Source organism: Nothobranchius furzeri, chromosome 10, assembly GCF_043380555.1.
Source record: "Nothobranchius furzeri strain GRZ-AD chromosome 10, NfurGRZ-RIMD1, whole genome shotgun sequence".
In the NCBI taxonomy this organism is placed as follows: Eukaryota; Metazoa; Chordata; class Actinopteri; order Cyprinodontiformes; family Nothobranchiidae; genus Nothobranchius; species Nothobranchius furzeri.
In genome coordinates, this window is record NC_091750.1 from 64,220,024 (window position 1) to 64,247,137 (window position 27,114).

At 43.5% G+C, this 27,114-nt stretch overlaps 2 protein-coding genes across 5 annotated transcripts; both read left to right on the plus strand.

Annotated features, from left to right (window-relative positions):
- The first annotated feature begins 9,905 nt into the window (after nucleotides 1-9,905).
- timm10b (translocase of inner mitochondrial membrane 10 homolog B (yeast)) lies at nucleotides 9,906-11,542 on the plus strand. The gene is made up of 3 exons (XM_015961676.3): nucleotides 9,906-10,119; nucleotides 10,188-10,283; nucleotides 10,611-11,542. The coding sequence occupies exons 1-3, from the start codon at nucleotides 10,093-10,095 to the stop codon at nucleotides 11,091-11,093; spliced, it is 606 nt and encodes a 201-aa protein (XP_015817162.1). The 5' UTR covers nucleotides 9,906-10,092; the 3' UTR covers nucleotides 11,094-11,542.
- A 2,088-nt stretch (nucleotides 11,543-13,630) lies between these two features.
- Nucleotides 13,631-26,886, plus strand: ilk (integrin-linked kinase). Of its 4 annotated transcripts, none has more exons than XM_015961680.3 (13): nucleotides 13,631-13,766; nucleotides 14,095-14,244; nucleotides 19,727-19,892; nucleotides 19,986-20,081; nucleotides 20,154-20,250; nucleotides 20,331-20,414; nucleotides 20,498-20,583; nucleotides 20,656-20,765; nucleotides 21,835-21,962; nucleotides 24,862-24,983; nucleotides 26,013-26,112; nucleotides 26,234-26,364; nucleotides 26,479-26,886. In XM_015961680.3, exons 2-13 carry the CDS (start codon nucleotides 14,156-14,158, stop codon nucleotides 26,626-26,628), a joined length of 1,359 nt encoding a protein of 452 aa, XP_015817166.1. In that variant the 5' UTR covers nucleotides 13,631-13,766; nucleotides 14,095-14,155; the 3' UTR covers nucleotides 26,629-26,886. The 4 variants fall into 4 exon arrangements, with proteins under 4 accessions (XP_015817166.1, XP_015817165.1, XP_015817167.1 ...); XM_015961679.3 differs by having other exon boundaries at nucleotides 13,665-13,788; XM_015961681.3 differs by having other exon boundaries at nucleotides 13,689-13,788; nucleotides 14,085-14,244.
- Nucleotides 26,887-27,114: the final 228 nt, after the last annotated feature.

Sequence of the window (27,114 nt, forward strand, 5' to 3'; positions counted from 1 at the left end):
AAGAAAAAAAAGTCCCATCACACACTCAGGGAAAAAATTAAAGGTTCAAAACAGTGACTCATTAGCAGCTTTCTGTAACTTATGTGTGCGTGTGTGTGTGTGCATGTCATTCCCAACATGTTTTCCAAGCTTTGACCCCTTAAAGCTTCCAGGTTGAGTATCAGTATTAGTACCTTCATCATAAACCAGTCATCTCCAGTTTTGTTCATGTTTACTGCTCTCTGCTGGAGGATCTGGGGGTGAGGGATATTTTATGATTGTAATGTTATTATATTGTTACATAATTAAATAAAATGAATTATTTAGCTGTTATGTGTCAGTCTGTTTGTTTTCACCTGCATATCTGAGTCACGAGGATGGCAGCTCCAACAGAGAGGTCCAAACCGCCCTTTCTCCGGCAACTTCCACCACTGGCAAGATCCTCAGGTGTTCCCTTGCATATGTGGGGATGTATATCCTCCAACAAATCTGGCCTTGAGCCAGCAGGACATGACTGAAACACCTCCCCTGGGTGGCGTCTAGTGAACATTTTAAACAAACACTCAAACTAACAGATGTGGAGGAGCAGGAGCTCTACTTTGAGTTTCTCCTGATTTTAAGAGATCTTCACCCTATTTCCAAGGTTGAACCTAGCCGCCTGATGGAGGAAACTGATTCCAGCTGATAGTATTCATAATTGTGTCCTTTTGGGAATTACCCAGAGCTCATGATCACAGGAGGGGACAGGAATGAAGAGCTCCCAGTAAATTGAGAGCTATGGTTTCTGACCTTGCTCCCTCTTCACCACAACAGCACGGTGTTTGTTCATTTAGGCTTTAAATCTGTAGAGTGGCGTAATCAAGGATAGGAGGAGATTTAGAAATTTGACTGGCTATAGATCCCGCCTCTGCTCCCCCTCCCCTCGTGGAAGGAGCTGAAAGCAACTCCTCATGCCACGCACATGCACACATATATCCTCATAGTGCTAATTAGGAGCCGCTGTGGCTGCATGTTTTTATTATGTTCCTGCTCAGATACACCTGATTCTAAGTTCTGAATGATCTCATCAGCCTTTATCGGGTTCTGCAGGAGCTGCTGATCAATCATTTTAATCAAATCTGCAGTGTTCAAGCAGGGAAACATCTAAACCCGGCAGGAATCCGACACTCGCTAAGCTAGCACATCCTTTCTAATGCTATAACACGCTAAAACAGTCATTCGATGTAGCATAAGATTGAATGCTATGCTAATCACTTAGCTCCAGTACACTAAAGATAACACTATAATGTTCATTGTGTTTTTCCTTCAACATATGTTGAACATGTGTCTCTTTTTTTCTTTCAGAACAACAGATAAATGTTTTTATTTACCTTTACATGTTACATTAAGTGACACTTCTGAGGTGAACAGCCGAGGTTGTATTTCATAAAAAAATATTTCATGTTATGGTTAGAGTTCATCTCCATAGCACACTTCCAACATCTGTGCATTTGTTTGCAGAATATCTCCTGAACCACTTTGTAAATCCCAATAAAAATGTCAGAAACTGCTCATTGAAAATACAAGAAGAAAGTTTATATACGGTATATATATATATATATATATATATATATATATATATATATATATATATATATATACCGTATATATATATATATATATATTCGGGAAACTTAATGATGTCACTAGAAAAGAAGCTTATCCTCTTCCTCGAATCGATGATGCTTTGGATAGTCTGGTGCATGCACAATGGTTTTCAACTTTGGACTTGGCTAGTGGTTATTGGCAGGTGTAAGTAGACCCTAGAGACCGGCATAAGACTTCTTTTATCACTCGCCAGGGACTGTTTGAGTTTAACGTGCTAAGTTTTGGGTTGTGTAATGCCCCAGGTACATTTCAGCACCTGATGGACTTGATTTTGGCTGATCTGCAGTGGACTGTTTGTTTGGTTTACCTGGATGACATTATCGTGTTCAGGCGTGATTTTCAGGAGCATTTAGCGCGCCTGGGCACGGTCTTGGAGAAGTTGAGGCAGGCTAATCTAAAAGTAAAGCCTTCTAAATGTGACCTTTTTTCCACACAGGTCCATTATATAGGTCATGTGATTTACGCCGAAGGCGTTATGCCAGATCTAGCTAAAATAGAGGCAGTAAGAGAGTGGCCCATCCCAACTAATCAGACAGAGGTCCAGAGCTTTTTGGGCTTGGTGTCTTATTATAGACATAGACAATGGCTGCACAATTTCCAGGGTTTGGAGGGACAGCTGGCTAGATGGGTGGAACAGATGGCCAATTTCCATCATAAAATCATTCATCGGCCAGGTAAACTGCATAGTAATGCAGATGCCCTTTCCAGACTGCCAAGTTGGAGACCAAAGAACTTATCATCCAGCGAGGGAACACAGCCCTTGGAAGCTGAGTTGAGGGTGTGCTCCCTACAAGAGGGAGGATCAGGGTCTAGCCGGGTTTTAGAGATGGATGAACTCAGCCAGGCACAGCTGGATGATCTGATGCTGAAGCGGATCAGGGATACCAAACAGGGTGTAGAGCTTGTAGGCCCTGATGACCTGGAATTAAAACAGTTTGCACCTGTGTGGGACCAACTCGAAATATAGGGTTCCCAGTTGGTGCGTGTAGCACCGGCAAATTCTGATGATGCGCAGGTGGTCCAGGTTGTTTTGCCCCAGGCTTTGGTGCCAGAGGTCCTGAAACAGTTACGTAATGTCCCCACCGGAGGCCATCTGAGGGTCCAAAAGCTGCAAGGCAAGGTGAAAGACTGTTTTTATTGGCCCGAGAGGTTTAAGGATGTAAGGGCTTGGGTTTGTGAGTGTGCTGACTGTGGCTCGGTTAAAATGCATGGAGGAACACTGCGTGCACCTTTGGACCAGTCACTGACCTCTAGGCCCTTTGAACGCATTGCAGTGGATATTTTGGGTCCACTTCCTGAGACCGGACTGAGAAATACTTCTCTAAATGGACGGAAGCCTTCCCACTCCCTAATCAGGAGGCTAAAACGATCGCGAGGGTGCTGACCGAGGAATAGGTGTGTCGGTTTGGGGTACCACGGAGCCTCCATTCCGACCACGGGAGGAACTTTGAGTCAAAACTATTTCGAGAGCTATGTGGACTCTTGCAGATGCATAAAACAAGGACAACCCCCTATCATCCCCAGTCAGACGGATTAGTGAAGAGGTTTAATCGGATGTTGCTGACTATGTTAGCTGTTTTTGTGAAGGACAATCAGCTTAACTGGAATTCCTTGCTGCCATATGTAATTTTAGCCTACAGAAGTAGCATTCACACCAGCACATCTGTCACACCCTATGAGGTTCTGTATGGGTGAGAGATGGTGCTGCCTGTTGATGTCATGTTGAATCTGGATAAGAGTGAACCCTTTGCCTCGGTGGACAAGTATGTGACGGGACTGCAGGAAACATTGACTATGGTGGTGGAGGTGGTGAAACGCCATCAGTGCAGAGCCTCGGCGCAACAAAAGAGGGCATATGATTTTAGGGCCACCTGCCAGTTCTACTCGGAGAGTGAATTGGTGTGGGTCTGAAATAAGCTGAGGAGGCGGGGGGTGTGGGGGTGTGGGGGGTCCCAAGCTTTGGAGACGATATAAAGGACCGTTTAGGGTTCTCGAGCGGGTGACAGATGTGCTGTACAGACTGGTACCCGTTGAGAGGGGTCCTGAGAGTGTGATTCACTTCAACCGACTTAAGCCATGCACTTCTCTTCCAACAGTTGCAGCACCGATGGCTGTGGAATCCCGAGAGAGAGCGGGGCAGAGGCTGCGTCAACAGAATTCCAGCTAGGAAGACACCAGCAGGGTTCATCAACGGCCTGCAGAGATGAGCGGTTCCGGTGATGCAAGTGACCCGGCCCCATTGTGTGGAGAGGCATCTCGAGGGGGTGCTGCTGCAGGAGGACCGGAAGGACGTCTCCTGGGGGAGGTCAAGGGACATGGGGCTGCCGAAAAATGCGTGGTTCATCAACCGGATGCCACCTGGGAGGACACCAGCAGGACTGATCAATGGTCGGCAGAGACAAGTGGTTCCAGTGACTCAAGTGACCCTGCCCCATCATGTGGAGAGGCTGCTTGAGGGGGTACTGCTACAGGAGGATCGAGAGGATGTATCCCTGGGAAAGTCGAGGGATATGGAGCTGTGGAACAATGTGTGGTTCATCAGAGGAGGCCCCCCGCTTGGTTCAAGGATTATTGTGTGGATGTTTAGGACTCGAGGGCGAGTCCTTCAGGGCAAGAAGGGGGAGAGTGTGAAAGACAGAAGACGGGAGTTGCCAGATTCTGAGGGCGGGGTGATTGGACGCCGGCTGGTCCTTGTTACGCGTAATGAGGCTGGAGAGAACAAATGGGTGGCAGATCTACCAAGGTGGTGTGTGTGGTCGACCTGTCATTGTGGCACCAGATCCTGGGGGGTGGGATCGTTCGCAGTCGTTTAGGACTGCCGGCGATGAAGATAGTTGAGCAGGTGACAGTGTTCCAGCGATAAGAGGGAAGGCCTGATTCCTTCTTTAGGTAGCAAGGGCTGGGAGTAGTTGGGTGCCGAGACCACGCTGACATCTGCCGCCACAGACTCTGGCAGCCAGACCTAAGTTGTGAATTTACCTGCCGTCCTCGCAAGCTGAGCCCCGGGGCGTTGGACGGTGTCGGAAGCTCAGACCCCGGGGAGGGGGTCGCATCAACTGGGACAGCTAAGTACTGCTACTTGCTTTTATTTATGCTGGACAGCTGGCTTTTAGTGTGAAGGACTAGTGTTTTATTGTTGATTGTGATTGTTTTATTATTGCCGGTGTAAATAAAGGCTCTTTTTGGATAAGTTGTTGCCTACTGGTGCTTTTTTCGGGTTCTGGCTGGAGGGCAAGATATTCTGCCCATGCTCCCACTGAAACTTATATTACAATATGGACCGGAGTCTGAATATATGGACTGAAAGTATGAATATATGGACTGAAAGTCTGAATATATGGATTGAAAGTCTGAATATATGGACTGAAAGCTGTGCTTTAAGTGGGTTCGTTTTGCAGCAACATGCACCGCCACTTCAAACTCTCTGACCTCTCGGCATACCTTTTTTAAAAACCACTTTTTTCTATGCGGTGAGCACTGGAAGTTTTTCGGGTTATTTAGTCGAAATCTCCGAGTTCTAAAAAAAATATGTGTCCCTCCAACATCAGCCATCCACAGTCCGTGCCCAGCGCAGCCACTCCCGATACGTCTGACATGCACTCCATGAAGGTCTGCATTTTGCGCCAAAGGTGCCTCACTGCCGTGAGACGCACAGGACATTCAGCCCCGTCAGCACAGACAGAGGAGACACAAAAAGAGACGAGTTATCCAACACTGTGCTCATTCCTGCAATGACAGCCATAGCACCTGAACAGCTAGCGGTTGTGTGTGTGTGTGTGTGTGTGTGTGTGTGTGTGTGTGTGTGTGTGTGTGTGTGTGTGTGTGTGTGTGTGTGTGTGTGTGTGTGTGTGTGTGTGTGTGTGTGTGTGTGTGTGTCACCTCTAAAATGGATGGCCCAGGTGGGGCACTTGTATGCATAGTTATGCTATTTTTTAGGGGTGGGGGGTGAGGTGGGGGATAGAAACCAATGTCAGAGATGCGTGCTGCCACGGACTAAGTAAAGAGAATTTAAATGGAACTCAGTGAGGGTGGCTCCTGGGGTGGCCAATAAGATTCCAAGGGTGCCATGGGCTGCCCAGGGCCACTCCCTAGACACGCCCCTGAGATTATAATTGTGCTGCAGATCTTATTCAAGTTGTCCGCTGCTAATCAGCATTAACAAATACAAAAATGGCTACTGCTCAGTTTTAAAGACAATGGACTAAAATCTGATTTAGCAGAAAGAGAAAGGCAGAGCCTATGATAAGATTGCAGAATATGAGTGGCACGTATTCCTTCAAGGCCTTTGATTGTAGCCTTGCTCACTAGACGACTTGAGTTGCAGCATTCATCTCTGGCTTCATTGCTCAAACTTAGTGAGTTTTATTGCAGTGACAGGTGATGGCATCATGAAAGGTAAAAATAATATTGTCTGATGTCTTTTTTTATATATAAAGCAAAGTGTGCATTAGCAAGGTAATACTCAAAAGTGACTGTTACGCTGACAGACATGAAAGATTTTTCTGTTTGAATGTAAGGAACTGGAGCATCAACACAACCTCATTACAGTGAAAGAGCTGGTTAGACAAGAAAGATGTTTAACACAGAAAAATCAAATGTACTGTTTTCTTCTTCAAAGCATTTTTCCCCTAAATGATCATTTAATTGAAAAGAACTGCTCAAAAAAGGAAAATCTGTGTGACTTTCAAAAATGGCTGATATTAAAAAGAATCAACGGCATTTTTAATATGCAGAACTATTGGAGGCCTAATATTTGTGAAATACGTTTGCAGCCACTTATTTTATACAGCCAGACCGATGATGTGAAGAAGTGCAACTAAAGCCAGTTTATAGGACCCTAGGGACGTTTTTATACCTTGAAATAACAGGTGCTATTATTTTGTTGCATTTTAAACCCCTTTGAGGGCATTTTATAATAGCAAGCAGTAATAAATTGGGGGTGGGGGGTGGGGGGGTGAACAACTTATAATAAAATACTCCAGCTGGACAAGAAAACAACAATTTTGGTTCCGTAATGTATCCAGATTGCATGCAAGTACACTTTCATTTGTGCAGCTCCTGTAGTGGATCCGACACAATCTTGAGATTGAGTTTGGGTGTTAGAAATTATCATCCAGTAAAATTGCACCCAATTCATTAAAAATACTGATCAGATATTAAGCCATAATTACTCAAAATGTTAGAAATGGTATCTCATGCCATAATAACTCATCTTATATCTTGTTATAATGATTTGGTCATCTTATGATGATTTATTTTTTGCCATTTAATCATAAGATACTGCCTCATAATTAATAGTCACTATCCAATAATGCCCATATCTCATAATATCCTAATTATGAAACTCATTCCATATCTGGACCAGCTCAGTGGCCTAGTGGTAGACTGTCCGCCCTGGAACTGAGAGATCGGGGCTCAAAACTGGCCGGGTCATACCACTGTGGGACCCAATGCCTCCCTCAGCTTTAAGGGGTTGGATTGGAGGGTTAAACCACCAAATAGATCCCGAACGCAGCCACAGCTGCAGCTCACCACTCCCCACAGGGATGGGTCAAATGCGGAGATGAATGTCACCAGTGTTTGATGATGACTAATGGGACTTTATATTCTCTGTTATGAAATTCTAGGATACAAACTCAAATCTATGCAAAATTGTTCAATAATTCTTCAATACAGCCTTGTAATTATGACATACCTCATAATGTATGAGGTATTGCATTGCATAGTTATGAAACACTGCCTTGCTTGATACACCCTCACAAACATTATTATAATGAGAAGCTAGGTCAAAACTTAGCCACTCACGGCAAACTAACAGCCTCAAAAATGTGAAATACACTAACAATAACTGTCATAAATACGAGATGGTATCTCACAATCAGTTATCAAGACACTAATGTATAAAAAATACTTGTGTAATTTTGAGACACTTTTTTTTTGGGTGCCAGAGATTGGTAGGGTAGCACCTGCTACCCTCTGCCTTTTAGGCTGTAATAATTTTAACTTGCTCGGCGCCTGGGTGGACTGCAACCTGTCAATCAAAAGGACACTCCCTTAATAATTCATAATTTCAAGCTTTAACTACAAATGAGTTACAAAAACTTTCACAACCATCAGAGTTGTCATGGCGATAAACTTGAGCTCTTAAACCTAAAATGTTTTTTTAACCAAGCTGCGAACATGTTTATTTCTGCTGTGAAGTTGGTATTTTAACATGGGAGTCAATGGGAACTTGCTCCTATCTGGATCCAGCCCCTAGTGGATGGGTGGGGAATGGCAATTTTTGTCACTTCCGCATTGTCTTCACTTTTGACTCATTTTAGACTCTATAATTGATAGGTAATTAATTTGATCCCATATTACCTTAAAGGACGACACACACAGAGAGAGTAGATTATTCATAATGTCCATGAATCGTCATGTGAGAGCTGGGCGCAGAAACCCCCTCCATGGAGCTAACCAGGCCCCCTCTGCTCCTGGGGAAAACCTTCAGCTCACCAGCTCTGCGTGCCCGCATTCTCCACCAAAATGTTAGGTAATTAAATGTGGGGTAATAACCCTGGAACCTGAAATAACACACATGACAACAAGGGAGACATTTTACCCTGAGTCCCCAAAATAATGGAGAGTTAACGCAGAGGAACCTCCTCCGAGGCTCACCCCACGTAACTCCCATTCTGCTCAGTTTGCCAGGGGTTTTATTAACAAAGGATGGAGAAGGCGGGCCTTCTCAGGTTACAGAGTTACAAAGGTTTCAGCTGGAATCAACATCCTTGACTGCAACGAGCTTCTCTGCTCAACTTTTCATGAACAGCCACAGTTGGCAAACACAGAGATTCATGGTGTTAATAACACAAAATGGGCATCTTTTAGACCTCAAAAAGGTACAATTATAAAAATACCCAACAATAATGGTCACTGCTAATATGGAACCCATACATCTGTAACATTCCACTACAAATATCATCACCCACATGTGCAATATTACTACTACTATTGTTATTATGTGCAATAATTATCATGATTATCTTAATATACAATTAAACTCTTGTGTGATTTATTTTGTAAGCTACTGCTGCTATCCTCTGTCCTTAAGCTGTTGCAATAATGCAATTTCCCCACTGAGGTGCAAATTATTATTATTATTATTCTATTGGCAGCCGGAGATTGCCCCTTGACAAATACAGACCATTTATCAATCAGAACCTGGGGCTAAATTGGGCAGCAGTAGCTCAAGAAGTAGAGTGGTTTGTCCCGTAATCGTAGAGCAGTAGGATCGATCCCGGCTCTTGGCAGAAAATGCTTCTGTTGGGTGTTTGGGCAAGAAACTTAAACTACCTTGCCTGCTGGAGGTAGTCGGAGGGACCAGTGGCGCCTGTGTTTGCTAGCTCTGCTTCTGCCAGGGCAGCTTTGACTTCAATTTAGCTTATTGTCACCAGTGTGTGAATGTGTGTGTGCTGGGTGGATGATTGATTGTGCTGTGAAGTGCCTTAGGCGGTTCGAGAACCCTATACAAATATTGGTCATTTAACTTTTTAAAGTGAATTAAAGAGCAAGTCACCCCCTACCAGAGTATTACTCCACTCCCACTTCCTGTTTGAAAAATGCAACAAATGCTGTTGCCTAGCAGACCGAGAGGGCGGATCCGTTAGCAAATACACACACAGGCTGAGGCTCACAACAACAATGTGACATCATATCGTACCAGCTAACGTTCTAGGGTACCTCTTAGCCAATAGCGATGGCAGGTTTAAATTTAACAGCAGTCCAGAGTTTTTACCTGACAACGGCACAACAGTGACAGTTTTAGGCAGAAAATTAAAATTTTAACTAAAATGCACTAAAGTACTAAACTATTGACTATGCGTGTCTGGAGCACGATTTGACACGCATTTATATGATTTATCAGAAAAATAAAGTTGATTTGGGGGTGACTTGCTTTTTAAACTCAATAAACTGGACACGTTTGAGTTCCTCTTAGCCAGTTCATAATGCGGAGGTGTTTATTTCGTTGTTTATTTATTTTCTTATAAATTCAAAAATAACATCTTTAAAAATGTGAACATGATCTAATTATTTCTGGAAAAGCTGCTTTCTTTGGTAAAAAAAAAAGAAAGAAAGACAAAAAACGTTAATTCAGATCAGAAGGTTTTAGAGTTTGTTGTTTTAATATAATTACACTTAAATGTTTCTATAGTAAAAGGATATTGAAAGGTTTTGAAAACCGGATGAGCCTCGTTTTTCAGGATAACAAACGCGTAGTGAATCAACACTTTTGCAGAGACGATCTTCGTTGTCAACATGGCCGCGCGCCTGTGAATGTCATGCTAGCTTCTTCGTTTGGGTTGCATCGTCTTTTCGTTAATCTATTTTGAGACTTTGAAGCTCATTGTATGTTTCTTTCGTATTTGACTCTAGAGAGTTGATTATTTAGTAAAATCTAGCAGTGGTCCGCTTCCGTTGGAGATGGATCCCGACCAACAGCTCAGAAACGTGAGTAGAGACACTAACATTGTTTGCTAATGTGTTTGGATGGTGGCTAATGAGTGTTTGTTTTGCAGCTGAGGGACTTCCTGCTGGTTTACAACCGCATGACTGAAATCTGCTTCCAACGATGCTCAAGTAACTTCAATTACAGAAACCTCACGATGGACGAGGTGGGTCAAGTGAGCCGCACCTACAATTGAAGTGCGCGTTTATCCGGTAGTTTACGGGAACACCCACTGCTACCCATTTAGCCTATAGTGGAAACATTAATATTGTTGATCGTGTACAGCGTCATGTGTCAAAACATCCAGATGTTTCTGCTCTGGTGAGCACATCTGTACGTGAAACAGGATATCAGACTGTTGGGGTTTATTTTATTTACAAGGCCTGATGACATTGTTTGACAAATGGGTGTTCATGAGCAAAAAAAAAAAAAAAAAAAAACACACACACAGCTGTAGTCCACATTCTGACTTTGATTCCTTTTGTATGTCCAGGAGCGCTGTGTGGACAGCTGTGCGGGGAAGCTGATTCGCTCTAACCACCGCCTGATGGGCACCTATGTGCAGCTGATGCCTAAGATGGTGCAACGTCGGATGGAGGAGATGGAGAGCAAGGCTGCAGAGAATGCAGCAGCAGTAGCTGTCACAACCTCATCCTCAGAAGCCTCGCCAGCCTTTCAGGCGTCTATAGATTCACCCCCACCTCCTGATCTGCCTCCCTCCGGGACTCGAGTTGTATCAGAGGTTCAAAGCTCTGTCTTAAAGTCAGCAGGATTAGAAATTCTCGCTGACACGACAGCCACAGAAGCCAAATTATCAGCTACTGCACCTAGGTCGGAAACGGATGGAACAGTGGCAGGATTACTCCAGTCATCCATTCCAGGATTTCAAACTGATTCTGGTGGCTCGAAAGTTACATCCTTATCAGTAAAAGAGTCAACATCAGCATCTATAGAGTCTAAAACGGGGAAGGCCTGACAGGCAAAGAGAGAATCCCAGATGTTCCAGATGTTTCCTCGCCAACAGTTGGAACTTGTTGAACTTTATAAAAACATTAATATGGGATCAAATTAGTCTTTTTTAAATTATTTTCTGATTACTATAAAATATCTTTAAGGGTTAAAATTCCTCTACTTTTGTCCTTTATATTTGTTTTTATTTTGTCTTTTATTGTTGACTCTGATAAAATGTCAATAAAACATGATCCTGGTAAAATAATAGTGCCACAAAAGTGGTAAATCCTGTGCGTGTGTAACTAGTCTCAAAATCATTGTGTACTTGTGAACTGGTCTGTGTGTAATGTAGTTCTGTCTGTGTATACCAGGTAGGGCTGGGCAATCAATGGAAAATCTATCATCGACATTTCTGACTTATCGAGATAATTTTTCCCATGTCAATACATTTGACAGTAAAAAAATGAAAAGATGTGTGTAGGTTGTAACATTCATGTCCCTTTAAAAAGCTGTACCACCTTGAGTCAATAGGGCCATTCCCATCTGTACCGGGCCGGGTAGCCCCAGTCGGCCCCAGCATGGCCCGGTTGATTCACACATCCTTGTCTTAAGCCCATGTGGGCTGATTCTACCCACCAATCAGAGGCTTGCTCTAATGGAAGGTGTGAATTTGCTGTCAGCAGTGGGTGTGTTGGCCCTGGTCGGCCTGAAGCAGACCCCCTTGAGAAGAGGGCCGAGAATGAGCCTTGGTTGGCCCGGAAAAATACCAGGCCACCCAGATATGTAAACAACCTACGCTACCCGGCCCGGGCCAACCCGGTACAGATGGGAATGGCCCAAATGTGACTCAATGTAATACACGTGACAGCCCCCTCTGGTGGACAACTTTTGTTTCTGCGCATACTTGTAGTTATAGTCCATTTATCGTTATCGAGGTGAAATCCTCAATATATCGTAATATTAAATTTAGGTCATATCGTCCAGCCCTAGTACCAGGTGATTTGTGTGTGTGCAATGATTTGTATGTGTAGGAGCTTAAAGAGCAACTCACCCCCTACCAGAGTCTAACTCCACTCCCACTTCATGTTTGAAAAATGCAACAAATGCCATTGCCTGGCAGACTGAGAAGGCGGAGCTGCTAACAAATACACACACAGGCTCACAACAGCATTGTGACATCATAATGTACCAGTTTACATCATAGCATACCTCTTAGCCAATAGCGGTGGCAGATTTAAATTAAACTACAGTGCAGAGTTTTTACCTGACAATGGTACAACACTGCCAGTTTTAGGCAGAATATTAAAATTTTAACTAAGATGCACTGAAGTGCCAAATTATTGACGACACGTGTCTGCAGCACGATTAGACACTTGTTTATTTAGTTTATCAGCAAAAAAAAGTCGATTTGGGGGTGACTTGCTCTTTAAGTTACAAATCAAGAGTTACACACACACACACACAGGTCTAGTCACACACACAGATCTTAGTTATACATGCACAAGTCTAGTTATACTAATTGTTACACATGCACAAACCTTTAAAGACTTGTTTCTCCCCATAATCATGTTACAAATTTTTTGTTTATTGCCAACAAAATATGAATATGCAGATTTAAAAACCAACAAATGTGGACAGAAGTGTGATTAAAAACAAAACTGGTCCAAAACCGCTAAAACGTACACATGAAAATTAATAAAAACATGCATGCGTCAGCATGGTTTAATGCTGAGGAATAAAGTGAGTGAATGGATTTTAAACAAAGTACAAAAGCTGAAGGAGCAGAGAAATAAAGAACCAAATAAATGGTTAAAACTAATCAATAAAATCTTATTCTGAACTGTAAAAAGAGCGAAGAGGTCGTGCAAAGAGACTGCAACAAAATATATCATTAATGCACATTACGTTTGCAGTTATTTGAAATACTCATTTGATTACATTACACATTTTAGTTTGTTTTATGTTTATTTTGTCTGCATTGCTGTAATTTATGGGCATTATTTTCGTTCCAACTAAGTAACTAAATAAAAGAAGTAGAGGTCTACGTTTGCCTCTCAGGTGATTCCAATTGTTACAGTAAAATATTCTAGAACATTAACATTAACATTTTTTTCTTTTAAATCGCAATTGCTTATCCTTGCTCATTTTAAATATATTTTTAAACATTTTCGAAATGCTTTTTCATATTTTTACAATTTTATTTTGTTTTTGTGAAGCGCCTCGTGATTTTTATCTTGAGAGGCGCTATAGAAATGATATTTTCTTCTTCTTTCTTCTTCTTCTAGAAGTAATAAAGAGTTGGATCCTTTCAAACTCTGGCAAAAGAAAGGGATAGTTTGACCTTAGCAAGGACCCGTAGTTGGGAAAATAACAATTACACTTCGGTATGGATGAGAAGTACATCTGTTTTCTGTGACGTGACGGATTTATTATGATGATTTGAACTCTATCAGAGCAATAATCACTTTATTAATTCACATCTTCTGCTCTTTAACGACTGTTCCCCTCCTCTGCTGGAGAGTTTATTTCTCCCAGTAGGGGGCGCTGCTGTGTCGGTGTCCCGGGGCAGAACTTCTCCCCAACATCGACTCCTTTCAGCGGGGCGTGGACTAGCTCGACCAGTCCCTGCTCCTACGGTACAGAAGACGGCAGACTTTCTCAAGAAAGAACAAAAAAGGGAAAGAAGAGGGGGAAAAAGGTGACTGAGAAGAAATTTCATGGTAAAAAGTTTCGATACAGTTTGTGTTTAACAATTCTATCTCTAATGGGAGTGAACGTCTTGTTGTGAAACTTTAACTTTTTTTAAATGACCCATTAGGCCAGCCCATCCGAGTCAGCTCAGAAGGATAAAAGCAGCTTTTTTGTTTAGTTCACAGCATTATTATAGCTTATTAATGCATTTGTAGCTTTATTTACCAGCAGCACGGGTGATTATTAAAGGATGTAAGGTAGTTTGTAAGACAGGATGCAGAAATGTAATTATTACCCTATTTGAGAGGAGAATTGTAACTTTTAGTCTCTTCCAGGCTCTATGTTTCCGACTTTAAAAGAGACCGAAGGAGCAGAGCTTCAGCCTGAAACACAACCATGGATGACATTTTCACACAGTGTCGAGAAGGGAACTCAGTAGCTGTCCGTCTGTGGTTAGACAACACGGAAAATGACCTGAACCTGGGGTGAGTCAGCATGTGTCCACCTGCATGCATCATCTGATTAGGGTGGGAGTGACAGCTGGGATGATGGATGCTGTATTTTTGTCTGTAAAGTCTGTGAAAGACGTCACAAACAGGGCCGGTCCAAGCCTTTGTGGGGTCCTAAGCAGGTATACCTTTGGGGCCCCAGACCAAAAGTTAACACCAGACGATTCATCATTCCTAACGTTGAAACACACTAACTGTCAGTAACATCTTTTGTAATTAGCTTACAGGTGTTGTTATTGCTATTGACTTTACCCTTACAGGAGGAGTAAACCAAGAAAAAAAGCTCTAATTTGTTTGCATTTTGAAGAGTTTTGTTTAAGTGTGGTATATTAATTAAACTATTGAAAGTAGCATCAGCAGACACTGAAATTACAGTAAACAAGTTGAGTTTACTATCTTTTGTTCTTAAAATTAGGAGCAGATGTGTAAAGCATGCTATCACTTCAAAATAAAAACCAAATTGCACTATCAAAGTAATTTTAACGCGTTTTTCTATTTATAAAATGATTTAGTTGATTTTTTAAAGTTATTTATATAAATTTTCCCACAATATCTTGGGGCACTTGGGGGGCCCCTCCTGGTGGCATGGGGGCCCCCAGGCTGTCGCTTAACTCACATGTGCTCGGGCCGGCTCTGGCTTTCTATGAAGAAAACTGTGTGAGTGTATGTGTGTGTGTGTGTGTAATCAAATAGTTTCCATCCTCTTTCTCTCCCTGCTGCACTGCTGAGCATCACTCGTTTGCAGTGATGTCAGACCAGGGTTCACTTTTTCCCCCCTTCCTCTGATGATGTCATCCTGCAAAAATGGGTGATTTTAGCACACATTTGGCAATCACACAAAAGCCTAAGACATGAAAAACACAACAATAAATCAAAAGCACTTATGACTGAAAAGGACAGAGAAACTAAATTTCATTTCCAGGAATGGAAAAATGGGATCCTATTTAGAACATCCCTGCTGATATACTCATAATAAAATGTAAATATGTCAGTAAAGAGCTTTGTTATAAGGATTGTTTAAACTATCCCATTTTGTTTTGTTAGAAAGCTTCTGGCAAAAGCCACTGGTTATCTCCTTCTTGCCATATATGTGCAGTTCGCTGACGTTGAGGACTGCGGAGCTGTGAGCCAACCACGCAGCAGCCGAGGCCATTTCCTCTGTTTCAGCTCCATACACGGCCAAGCCCCACACTGACAGAGCTCCCAAAGTCCCGCATAAACAAATGAATAACTCCTCATTATTGGCTGCTGCTCTCAGGAAGCTCAACCATGCAGACCCCTCCTCCTCCCCTTCTTTTCCTCCAGAACTCCCAGAACCTTTAAGGAAAGTGTTTGGAAAACCGTGGTTGGGAAAATGTGTTGGAACCATTTGAGTTCTGCCCCTGAAGAGAAGCGAGTGACAGGAAAACAAAACAAAACAAAAAAATAAACGAGAGGGAATGTCTTACTGGGTGTATTTTCCACTCTGTCATTCCTCAGTTGTTGTGCTTTCCTTCCTCCTTGTTTCTTTTTTTAGCCTGCAGAGTTGGTCAGTCTGTCCACAGGGTTGGATCAGAACTGACAGAGAATGTGCCTCGCTGCTCTTTCACTTCAGCGCGAGCTATTTCCTGCAGGCCACTCAAGCCCTCCAGAGGTTTACTGTTAAACAGAATGTGGATTCGCGGGGAGCTGCGAGAATCCCCCAGCGGCTGCCTCGGGGGGGGGGGGGGGGGGGGGGGGGTCAGTTAATGCGACGGACCGGCTCTGGCGAAGGGGGCTCAGTCACACAGAGGTGACAGAAGAAGAAGAAAATATCATTTCTATAGCGCCTCTCAAGATAAAAATTACGAGGCGCTTCACAAAAAAAAAAAGTTGTCGTCGTCGTCTTCCTCCGCTTATCCGGGTCCGGGTCGCGGGGGCAGCATCCCAACTAGGGAGCTCCAGGCCGTCCTCTCCCCGGCCTTGTCCACCAGCTCCTCCGGCAGGACCCCAAGGCGTTCCCGGACCAGATTGGAGATGTAACTTCTCCAACGTGTCCTGGGTCGACCCGGGGGCCTTCTGCCGGCAGGACATGCCCGAAACACCTCCCCGGGGAGGCGTCCAGGAGGCATCCTGACCAGATGCCCAAACCACCTCAACTGGCTCCTTTCGATCCGGAGGAGCAGCGGTTCTACTCCGAGTCCCTCCCGAATGTCCGAGCTCCTCACCCTATCTCTAAGGCTGAGCCCGGCCACCCTACGGAGGAAACTCATTTCGGCCGCTTGTATCCGCGATCTCGTTCTTTCGGTCATTACCCAAAGGCTTGCCACCTCCGGGTCGGGGGAGAGGTCCTACCTCAAGTGGAGGAGTTTAAGTATCTCGGGGTCTTGTTCACGAGTGAGGGTAGGAGGGATCGGGAGATCGACAGGCGGATTGGTTCGGCGTCTGCAGTGATGCGGACGCTGAGCCGATCTGTCGTGGGGAAGAGGGAGCTGAGCCAGAAAGCCAGGCTCTCGATTTACCGGTCGATCTACGTCCCAATCCTCACCTATGGTCAAAAAAAAAAGTTAAAATATAAAAAGGCATTTAGAAAATGTTTAAAAATATATTTAAAATGAGCAAAAATAGGCAATTGGGATTTAAAAGAAAAAAAATGTTAAGAAAGAGAGCGAGAGTGAATCGGAAAGAGGGAAATCAGTGGATCCTGAGGAAGGTGGAATAGGTGGGGAGAGCAGAATAAAGAGAGAGGGGTTGAAGAAGGTCATACAAAAGCCAGCTTGAACAAGTGAGTCTTCAGCTGCTTTTTGAAGGAGACCACTGAGTCCACTGATCTCAGGCTCAGGGGGAGAGAGATCCAGAGTCTGGGGGCCACAGCAGCAAATGATCTGTCACCTTTGGTCTTTAGCCTGGTGCAGCACAACCAGTAGGCTTTGATCAGGCAGAGTGTGTGTGTGCACGCTGGAACTGTTTGCATCTTTGCAGGCATTCCAGCTTGTACAGACATATTTATCACCGGGCCAATCATCAGCCGGGTGAAGGCTGCAGGCGCAGAAAGGAAGCATGTGCTTATGTCTAAATAAAGATTAGTCGGTGGTGGAGGGGAGTTTTGTCAACTGGTGGTGAGAGAGGACTCCAGCACCTACAGTGGTTTGGGTTCACCTCTGAAAGCCGACATAGTGTGTGTTATTCTCTTATGTTTAACTAGATATCTTAAAGTAGCAGATACGATCCTCGTTCTCCAGACTTCAGAATCTACCCAGCTGTCTTCTGTCAATAAATATTATTTACCCGCTGCCACAGGAAGCCATGCATGCCGTCTCGCTGGCTCCATGTTTCAAGCTGACATCTGCCATAAATCTTGAGCCATTTTAAGACTGCTACTTCTTTTTTCTTTCTCTCATTAGGAACTTGTGATCCAACACTTTATTTTTAAAGAACTTCCAGAGGTTTATGAATTGTTTACAGCTTGTTTTGATCCTTGGTGGGTTCTTCTTATGATTGCAGTCTTGGAGGCGTACTTGTCGACCACCTGGAGAGTGTTTTTCACTGCTGGGTGTAATGAAGAGTTTTTTAATTCCTTTTATATAAAAGGACCTGAAATTGCTCACCTCTGATTTCCACTGATATAGTTTTTTACAGTCGATGATAAATAAACACAAAAATTACCTAATTTAGGCTTTCCACCTGAATTTTACCACATAAGAAGACCTTTTACACTACTTTTTAAAGGGATTTATGGCCATTTTGAAGTAGGTTTCAGTGTCAAAGTTAATAATATTTTCTATTTTAACCACTTCCTGAATGACCTCTGTTCAGAGAAATAGAGTTTATGCCCTAAAGCAGTGACTCCCAACCAGGGGTACACATACCCCTAGTTGTCCGTTAACGCATGACAGGGGATACCTGAAAGGTTTATTTAAAAAAAAGTTTAGAACATTAAATGTTCTTCAATAATATTTAGAAGTACTTGTTTAGCTGGGATTTATCTGGTATGTGAGAATGTAAAAAATAGTCATTTTGACATAAATTAATCAATAGAAGAAAATAATATATTATGATGTAGATTTTAGGCCGTATGACCCATTTATACCCAAATGAATAATAAACTCAGCTTTTATCATTGTCAACATAATTGACTGGTGGGGTACTTGTGGTACAAGAAAATGACTCAGGGAGTCCACGAGTCAAAAAAAGTTGGGAACCACTGCCCAAGAGGACTGATGAACCAATGGCCCAACTAAATCTGAAGCTTTGCAAGTCAAAACACACTTATTTACAGTATAAAACACATCAAACCTATCATTTCCTGTAGCTCAAGGAAAAAAGACATCCCAGACGAACCCCAGCTTGTGCAACATTCTAAAACCTTGCAAGACTAAAGTGTGTTGCTACTGTCCTAAAATAGCTCTAATATATATAATTAAATAATGATTCAGTTGATATGTTGGTAAAATACAACCCAGGCCTTCCACCAGATGTGTACACAGCATGTAGAGCAGTGTTATTCAGTTCCGGGCTTCAGGGGCCGGTAACCAGCATGTTTTTGTTTTAACCCTGCTTCAGCACACCTGATTTCAATCAACAGGTAACTAACGATGAGCAGCTGCACAGGTGATTCAACCACTGAATCTATTGTGTTGGACCAGAGAAACTATTAAAATATGATGAATACCAGCCCTCAAAGGCCCGGAATTGAATAACCCTGATGTAGAGTAATAGACGTGTTTTTTCTGCAAGCTCAGTGGCACGTCCCCTCCCACCATGCATTGCGGATACGAATTAGCAGCAAATGTGTTCCATGCTGCTGGTCGCACAAGGTCACAAAATCACCAGAGAACTGCCAAGATAATGCATGATCTCGTATTTTTTATTTTTATTTTATTTGTTAAGCAACTGAAAATCTTCACTTCTTTTACTTTGAAAGTTGTCAGATGTTTACATTGGTCCTGTGTTTGACTTCCTGTCTGGTCTGATCCAACTGCTGAGCTTGATGCATTCTGGAGGAGTGGCGTGTAAAAATCTGACCTGAGAGTAAATTTAGCAGAACAACACAAAACTGCACTTGTAGAACGTCCAAAAAGCACCGCTTTGCTGCTGGTCGGAACACGCCCATCGACTATAACGGTGGCTATAGCCGCGTATTACGTTTTGTGAACGCAACGCATACGCATCCGATGAAAATCCTGGGTAAACCTTCGTATCTCCATCAGTTCCACATGACATGGTTGTTTACATTGATGTCTGAGGTTATTTGTAGATACTGCTGATTGAGAATATCACCAGCAGATGCAAATCGTAGCGTCTCTGGTGCATCCAGTGGCAAATCTGGCAAGAATTTGCAAGATGATCTGCAACACTTGGATCACACACTAAAAGGCGTGAATAAGATTTAATGCTGCATGTGCTTGAGGAAAGCACTAATCCTGCTATAGAGGTAGAACTCTTACAGCAGAAATATGTGTATCAAACACACACTTTTCCATTTCCCCCTGCGCTGCAGTGACGACCATGGCTTTAGCCCCCTGCACTGGGCCTGCAGAGAAGGGCGGAGCGGCGTTGTCGACATGCTGATTATGAGAGGGGGGCGCATCAATGTGATGAACCGTGGAGACGATACCCCCCTACATCTTGCTGCAAGTCATGGGCACAGAGACATTGTGGCTAAGGTTGGCTCTCTCACTCCGTGTGGGTGTTGTTTATTTTTGCATCTTCTGCACCTTTATTTGAGTTTTCTAAAACATCTGATGGGTTATCGTCAGCTGATTCAGTGCAAAGCAGATCCCAATACAGTCAACGAGCATGGAAACACGCCGCTCCACTACGCCTGCTTCTGGGGGCACGATGAAGTTGCAGAGGTACAAACACACACATTCAGTCTCCACGGGGGAGATCTGTTGTCCAGTAACTGATTTAAATGTTGTCTTTAGGACTTGGTAGCCAGCGGTGCTCAGGTGTGTGTGTGCAACAGGTACGGACAAACACCTATGGACAAGGCCAAACCTCACTTGAAACAGCTGCTGCAAGGTCAGAGGTTATTTCTAGACATTTAAACCCACCGTCCTGCTTTTCTGACAAGATTTATTTGTTTGTTTGTTTGTTTTCAGAAAAGGCAGAGAAAATGGGTCAGAGCTTGAGCAAAATCCCATACAAGGAAACCTTCTGGAAGGGCACGATGAGGACACGGCCCCGTGAGTGTTATTCCTCTCATGAACAAATCACAATGTCCCAAAAAAAAAAAAGGTTGTGATTCATGTTTGTTTTGCCCCATCAGGTAACGGTACCCTTAACAAGCAAGCTGGTATCGATTATAAGCAGCTTTCGCTCCTGGCGAAGATCAATGAGAACCAGTCTGGGGAGGTCGGCTGCTTTCTGTCTCGTTCTTTTATCTTCAGCTCCTTCTCAGTTTGTTCACTGGTACTCTGATTTTAGTTGTGGCAGGGAAGGTGGCAGGGCGATGAGATCGTAGTGAAGGTGCTGCAGGTGAGAGACTGGACCACCAGGAAGAGCAGAGACTTCAACGAGGAGCATCCCAAACTCAGGTTCTCAGTCAAAAACCCATAGCCGTCTTTGGGTGGTCTTTATAGGCATTTTTAGCGATGAATGCGTGCAGAACCTTTGTACTCAGTCTGGTTACTTCGGTTTGGGCTCAATATCTTTTACAGGTCAACAAAATCATTTCTTGAGGTCAGGGGGTCAAGAAGTGCTCGGGTTGGTTCCAGATCTTTGCTGCTTATGAAGTTGTTGGATTTTTTTGGGTGGTTGATGTTGCAGATTTTAATTTGCACTCCTTCTATTGCAGGAGATGTCTAATTCAATAATACGCTAAATAAAAGCCATCAAAGTAAAACGAGAAACACACTGTTAAATCCTGTTGCGCTTCATTAATTCTGATCTACACAGATGCGCTCGGAGGTTTTTTCTTTTTTCAGCTTTCTTGCAGCATCATCGCCTAAATGGCATCGGGTTGCACATTCGTCATGTCGAATTTGACATGCAACGTATATAAATACACTAGAGGGTTAAACCCTTGCTATTTCTGGTCATTGTTCATTAGCATAGTCAACACTTTGTTTTACGCATCTTCTCTCTCGTGCATCTGAAGATGAATCGACTGAGCGATGCACAGCTTAGCATTAAACAAACATGTTAATTATTACCATCCTGACTGTGTTAAATCGCCAACTTAAGATTCTCATTAAAAATAAGCAACAACAAAACAAAACAAATGCGAAACCTTTGAGCGACAAAAAATAAAGAAACCCTGCTGGTAGGGGCTGAGGGGTGCAGATGTTTGCAGCTTTTAAGATGGCTTCAGTTCTCCGTTCCTTTTAAGAACGGATGCTTTTATAAAGTACTCTGAAATATTCAGGGCCAGTATGTAGAATCGTGCACAAATGAAAGAGTTTCTGTTAATGAACATGTAAAACCAGAGCTCAGCTTAGCTTGAAAAATACAAATGTTGTGTTTAATCTCCCTCATTACTCGGGTGAAACCGCCTTCATCTAAGAATGTGTCATTATTTGCATTTTCCTTTTCACTTAAATAAAGATGACTCACATTCATCGGCTTTGTTTTAGTCTCTTCTCTCCCTTTTATGCGTCCCTGCAGGATCTTTTCTCATCCAAACATTCTGCCTGTCCTCGGAGCCTGTCAGTCGCCCCCATCCCCTCAGCCCATCATCATTACCCACTTCATGCCTTATGGATCCCTGTTCAACATCCTCCACCAGGGCACTAGTGAGTAATCTGCTTTCATGTGCAAGAAAAGGAAATGGCCACGATTTATGTTGAAGTCTTTGTTTTTCCCCAAAGCACTTGAACTAAGGCTTGCTACTGTAAAACTGCAGCATCCCCCAGAATTTCCACCAGAGCTATAAATCTGCCTTCTCCTCACATAAATTTGCTTTTCTTTTTATTTATTTATAAATTAATAACTGGTGCAGTTCTGACAGTTTAGAGCCAGCATTTCCAAAGTGTGGCTTGGGGGCCATTTGCAGCCCCTCAGAGCACTTTTATGCGGCCCCCACTTGCATTCCTAGAATGATGAATTTTGTCTTTCCAGTATGCGTTTGATGTAGATCGACTAACATTTTTATATTAACTCATTCACTGCCAATGACGACTAAAGCCATCATTTGCATTTTTTTTGCTGTGTGAGCGTCGGAACGAGCCCCCGCACTGTGTGAACAAACATCCCAGCTCTAAAGCCGATATTCATCCGCGTACATCACACGTCACGTGATCAGGAAGCAGAAAATCCATCAGATCGTTTTGGGCCGCTGCTGTAAAAAAAGTGAGGAGCGAACCGGAAAAGCGTCTGCCGATCACAATTCAACAACGGATTATGAAAAAACGGATAAAGCTCGAAATGCGCGGATTCCTCCTGATGTGAGAGGTGAGTCTCCGCTTTGTTTTGGTAGTTTTGGTTGTTTTGGCGTCGACATCATCTTAGCGTGCAACGTTCTGTGACTTAAAAAAACAGTAAAAACTGTGAGAAACACTGGCAGCGAATGAGTTAAGATTATTACTAAAATGCACATTTTTGGACTTAATTTGATGATTGCAAATGGAAAAAAAATACAATAAGATGACTTTTTCATGTTTTAAACAAAGAAAGATCACATTTTGGTGTCCCACGGGGACAATTTTGGATCTCATTGTGAAAAGTTTGGACGCCTCTGGTTTAAATAGATAGAATGCGTTACTGTCATGGTCTGCGTTCTGCGTCTCCCTCATGTGTCTCCTTGTGTTCTCCGTCCCTCTCTAGGTTCCCCTTATGTGTCTCCGTGTGTTCCTCATGTGTCTGCTTGTGCCCACTCCAGGTTTTCCCCTTAGGTGTTCTTCTTTGGTTTCTGTGCCCCTTTAGGTCTCCAGCTCCCTCCAGGTTTCCCCCGTAGTGTTTTCAAATGCAGTAATCCCATCCCTGTTTTTCTTCTGGTGTCTTGTTTTCAGGTTTTAAGAGTTCACTCATCTTTAGTTCTCTGTAGATTTATTTTACCTAGTCAGTTTTCCCCACTCAGTTAATTAGTCTCACCTGATCCCTTCTGATTACTCCCCACACACCTCTCACCCGTCTCCCAGATTGTTTCCCTTTGTGTATAAAACCCTGTCTGCGTCTCAATGTGTTGTTGGTCCACTGTTTGTGTCAGCGTTCTCTCTAGGTCTCCAGGTCAGCTCTTTAAGTTAAGCCGGGCGTACACTGTGCGACTTTTTCACTCGCAGCGTTCAGCTTCAGCTCAAACTGTACGACTTCCTTGCAGAGCAGATCTCACGAGTCGTGTGCTCACACTGTACGACCCAGTTCTCGCATGCGACCTGACTGCTCACACTGTACGTCTGGTAGCAACACGTCGGCCCTAAAAATGTGCTAAAAATAGCTATTTTTACTCAACACGTCAGACTTTTTTGTCTTGCCTGTTGTCCTTCGGGAGTGCTGCAGGAGGACACACAGGGATTTATGGGGGTTGGATGAGGAAACGAAATAAAGAAAGTAAATCTGTGTTTTGTGATCAGTTTAATTTGACATGAACACGACAAACACGCTTTCTTGACAATCTTTGTGAGTAAAAAAAAAACGTGTAGAAACAAAAACGAACAGCGTGTGTTATTAGGGAAATAGCGAGCGACCGGCCGGCGTTGATGCAGGATCGCGCGCGCATGCGCCGTGAGCGGTTCTGATACTTTTTGGGTCGCAGCTGCTCGCAGCGCCGCTTCAACAGTGCAATACCCTCACGAGGGACGAGCGAAATATTAAACACACCAGAAGTCCGTGCGACCTCACGACTGCTGATCGGCGGCTGGTCACGTGGTGTTAATCGCCTCTCGTAACCCCCTGTACACTACACGACCGCTCGGCGCAAAACTCGCCCCGATGTCGTGGCTTCTCGCACGACTGGAAAATCGGCTCAAAAAAGTGAAAAAGTCGCACAGTGTACGCCCGGCTTAAGTGAGCTTTTTGTCTCTAGGTCTCTTGGTCTTTTTTTATACTAGGACTTTTGGATTTTCGGTTTTGGCTTCCTGCCTTTTGGGTTTACTTTTGGACATTCGCTCCTATTAAAGGATTTTACGTTTATTCCAACTCCTGCCTCGTGTCTCCCTGGTTCTGCATCTTGGGTCAAACAACCCCCCCCCCCCCACACACACACACACACACACACACACACAGAGCGGGACAGTTACTTAGTCGTAGCAGATTTAGAGCCCTACATACTTCTCCTGTTGTGTAGTTAACTTTAGGGCAACTGTAGCTTAGGAGGTAGAGCAGGTTGCCCTACAATTGGAGGACAGTGGGATCGATCCCAGCTCCCGCCCATGTTTTCTGCTGTTGCTGTTGTGTTCTTGGGCATGACGCTTCACCTGGTTTTCCTGTGTTGGAGGTGGTCAGAGAGCCAACGGTGCAAAATGCCAGCCTCGCCTCTGTCAGACTGCCTCAGGGCGGTTGCGGCTACGTAGAAAGGAGCTTACTATCACCGGGAGTGTGTGAATGTTAGAGTGGGTGAATAAAGCCCTTTGAGTGCCTTGAAAAAGCACTATAAAAATCCAATCCATTATTATTACTATTAATTTTTATTGAACAGGTGCAATACAATAAAATACCCTTTCTTATTGTTTCTTTTCATTCTTTTTTCCTCCTCAGCTTTGGTGGTTGATCAGAGCCAAGCGGTGAAGTTTGCCCTGGACATTGCCAGTGGCATGGCCTTCCTCCATACCTTAGAGCCAATGGTTTCACGGCTTTACCTCAACAGTAAACACATCATGGTGAGGCACTTCTAACCGGGACCTTTGGTGTTTAACCCTCCCACTGTCCAAATGTGTGTGACCCCACGACGAAAGTTGACCATTGAACAGGGTTGATGGTTTATCCCTTGGGTCCATGTGGCAGGGGTGAGGAGTGAGCACCACCTCACCCCTGTCATGTGGACCTCAAAGGATCAGTCACTGAGAAATGTATGCTACTTGTTCTTTTTTAAATACGATTTGTCCCTTAGAATTTTACATACAGGCTGAACGTGAAAATAGTCTTCTACCCCTATTTCCTGCATTAGACGCCAAAAGGAAAAAGACAGGGAAACGCTTAGGTCAGAAAAAGCCTGACTCTATTGCATTCATAAACTCAACCACCTTCGCTAGCTAACGAAGAAGACTGCTTTTTTGGTGGCTAGGAGAGATCAGAGCACAACTCGACTAGTAGAAGCTAACCGTTAGCATTAGCAACTCCACAAAATGGTAGAATTCCTTCAGACTTGAGTCGCACTGCTGTTGGCCAGTTAGAGGTGGAATGTTTGCATATCATGAATATTAAGACTCCACATTATGCCATTCACTTCTACTTCCTGAAACAGGAGCACCAGAGCTTTGTTTCTCCACAGAAAATGACTCACAAGGCATTCAAACTAAAGACCACAACAGATAAAGTACATCTATTTGTTGAAATAACGAGTGTACGCCCACTTTAAAGCTGCAATGGCAAATCTGCTAAACAAAGCTAACAAAGCATTTTTTTCATGCGTTTTAATGTTCCAACATAGTATAGCAGGGCTGCCAACATTCAGCGTGAGACACATGCATTTGACCCTCTTCACTACTCGAACGCCACACCTCCAATATCTCACACTGAAGAATCCCCCCCCCCCCCCCCCCCGCTCTCACGATAGGCTTAAGGAGGCAAAACAATGACCTGGGGATTGATTTGAGTTTTGTGACCATGTTTGCGTTTAAAAGTTAGCTTGTTTTGCTGATTTGTTACTGCAGCTTTAAATAAATACATGATTGGTGATTGATTCACAGATTGATGAGGACATGACGGCTAGAATAAGCATGGCAGATGCAAAGCTCTCCTTCCAGTGTCCAGGCCGTATGTACTCTCCAGCCTGGATGGCTCCTGAGGGTATTTAGTTCTTTTTTTCCCTCCTTCTTCCTGCATGGTTAATAAATCCAGTCAGAAACAGAGAAGATCATTTAGTCCTAGATCAGTTAAGGTGAGATTTTTTTCTTTCCAATCTCTTCAGCACTGCAGAAGAGGCCTGAAGACATCAACAGAAGATCTGCTGACATGTGGAGCTTCGCCGTGTTGCTGTGGGAGCTGGTTACCAGAGAGGTCCCCTTTGCTGATCTCTCAAACATGGAGATAGGCATGAAGGTTAGCAGGCATTGCATTTACAGTGTTGCATATTCAAACTCACATCATCTACAGGTTTCTGTGTTTGGGGAGGAATAAATCAAACTTGGCGTCTCTACTTTTCCCGTTGCTCAGGTAGCTCTTGAGGGACTCCGGCCAACCATCCCACCAGGAATCTCTCCTCACATCTGTAAGCTGATGAGGCTCTGCATGAACGAAGACCCGGCCAAGAGGCCCAAGTTTGATATGATCGTTCCCATCCTGGAGAAGATGCAGGAGAAATGAATCTCCCGGTAGCGACTGGTTCAGCTATGTTGAGTTTTATTATCAAACCACTCGTTCTTTTGCTTCACCCCAGCTATCATGTATCAGCCAAGCGCCACTGTAAATAAAGGCAAAAACCACTGAAGCAACCCACAGTTTGAACATGCATTGCTTGTCTTATATAAGTTAATTTGAGATTTAAATGTACTTTACCAGGTGCTTCTCATAAATATGAATCAGCTGTAATGACTGATATATACAGTGTGGAACAGATCCAAAGCAATGAGTATAGACGTATTACTTTTTTATGCACATTTTCAAATCTAATAAATATTTTCTATATTTATGGCAAAATCTTGCTCTTTTTCAAATATATTATCTTACTTTTGTGAAGTGTTCACCACATCAGTAGGTGCTGTAAAAGTTCTTGTAGAGTTCGTTATAAATAGTTCTTCTGAAGATGGTTCATTTTTTATTTGTATTGTTATATTCTGTTATTTTGAGGAC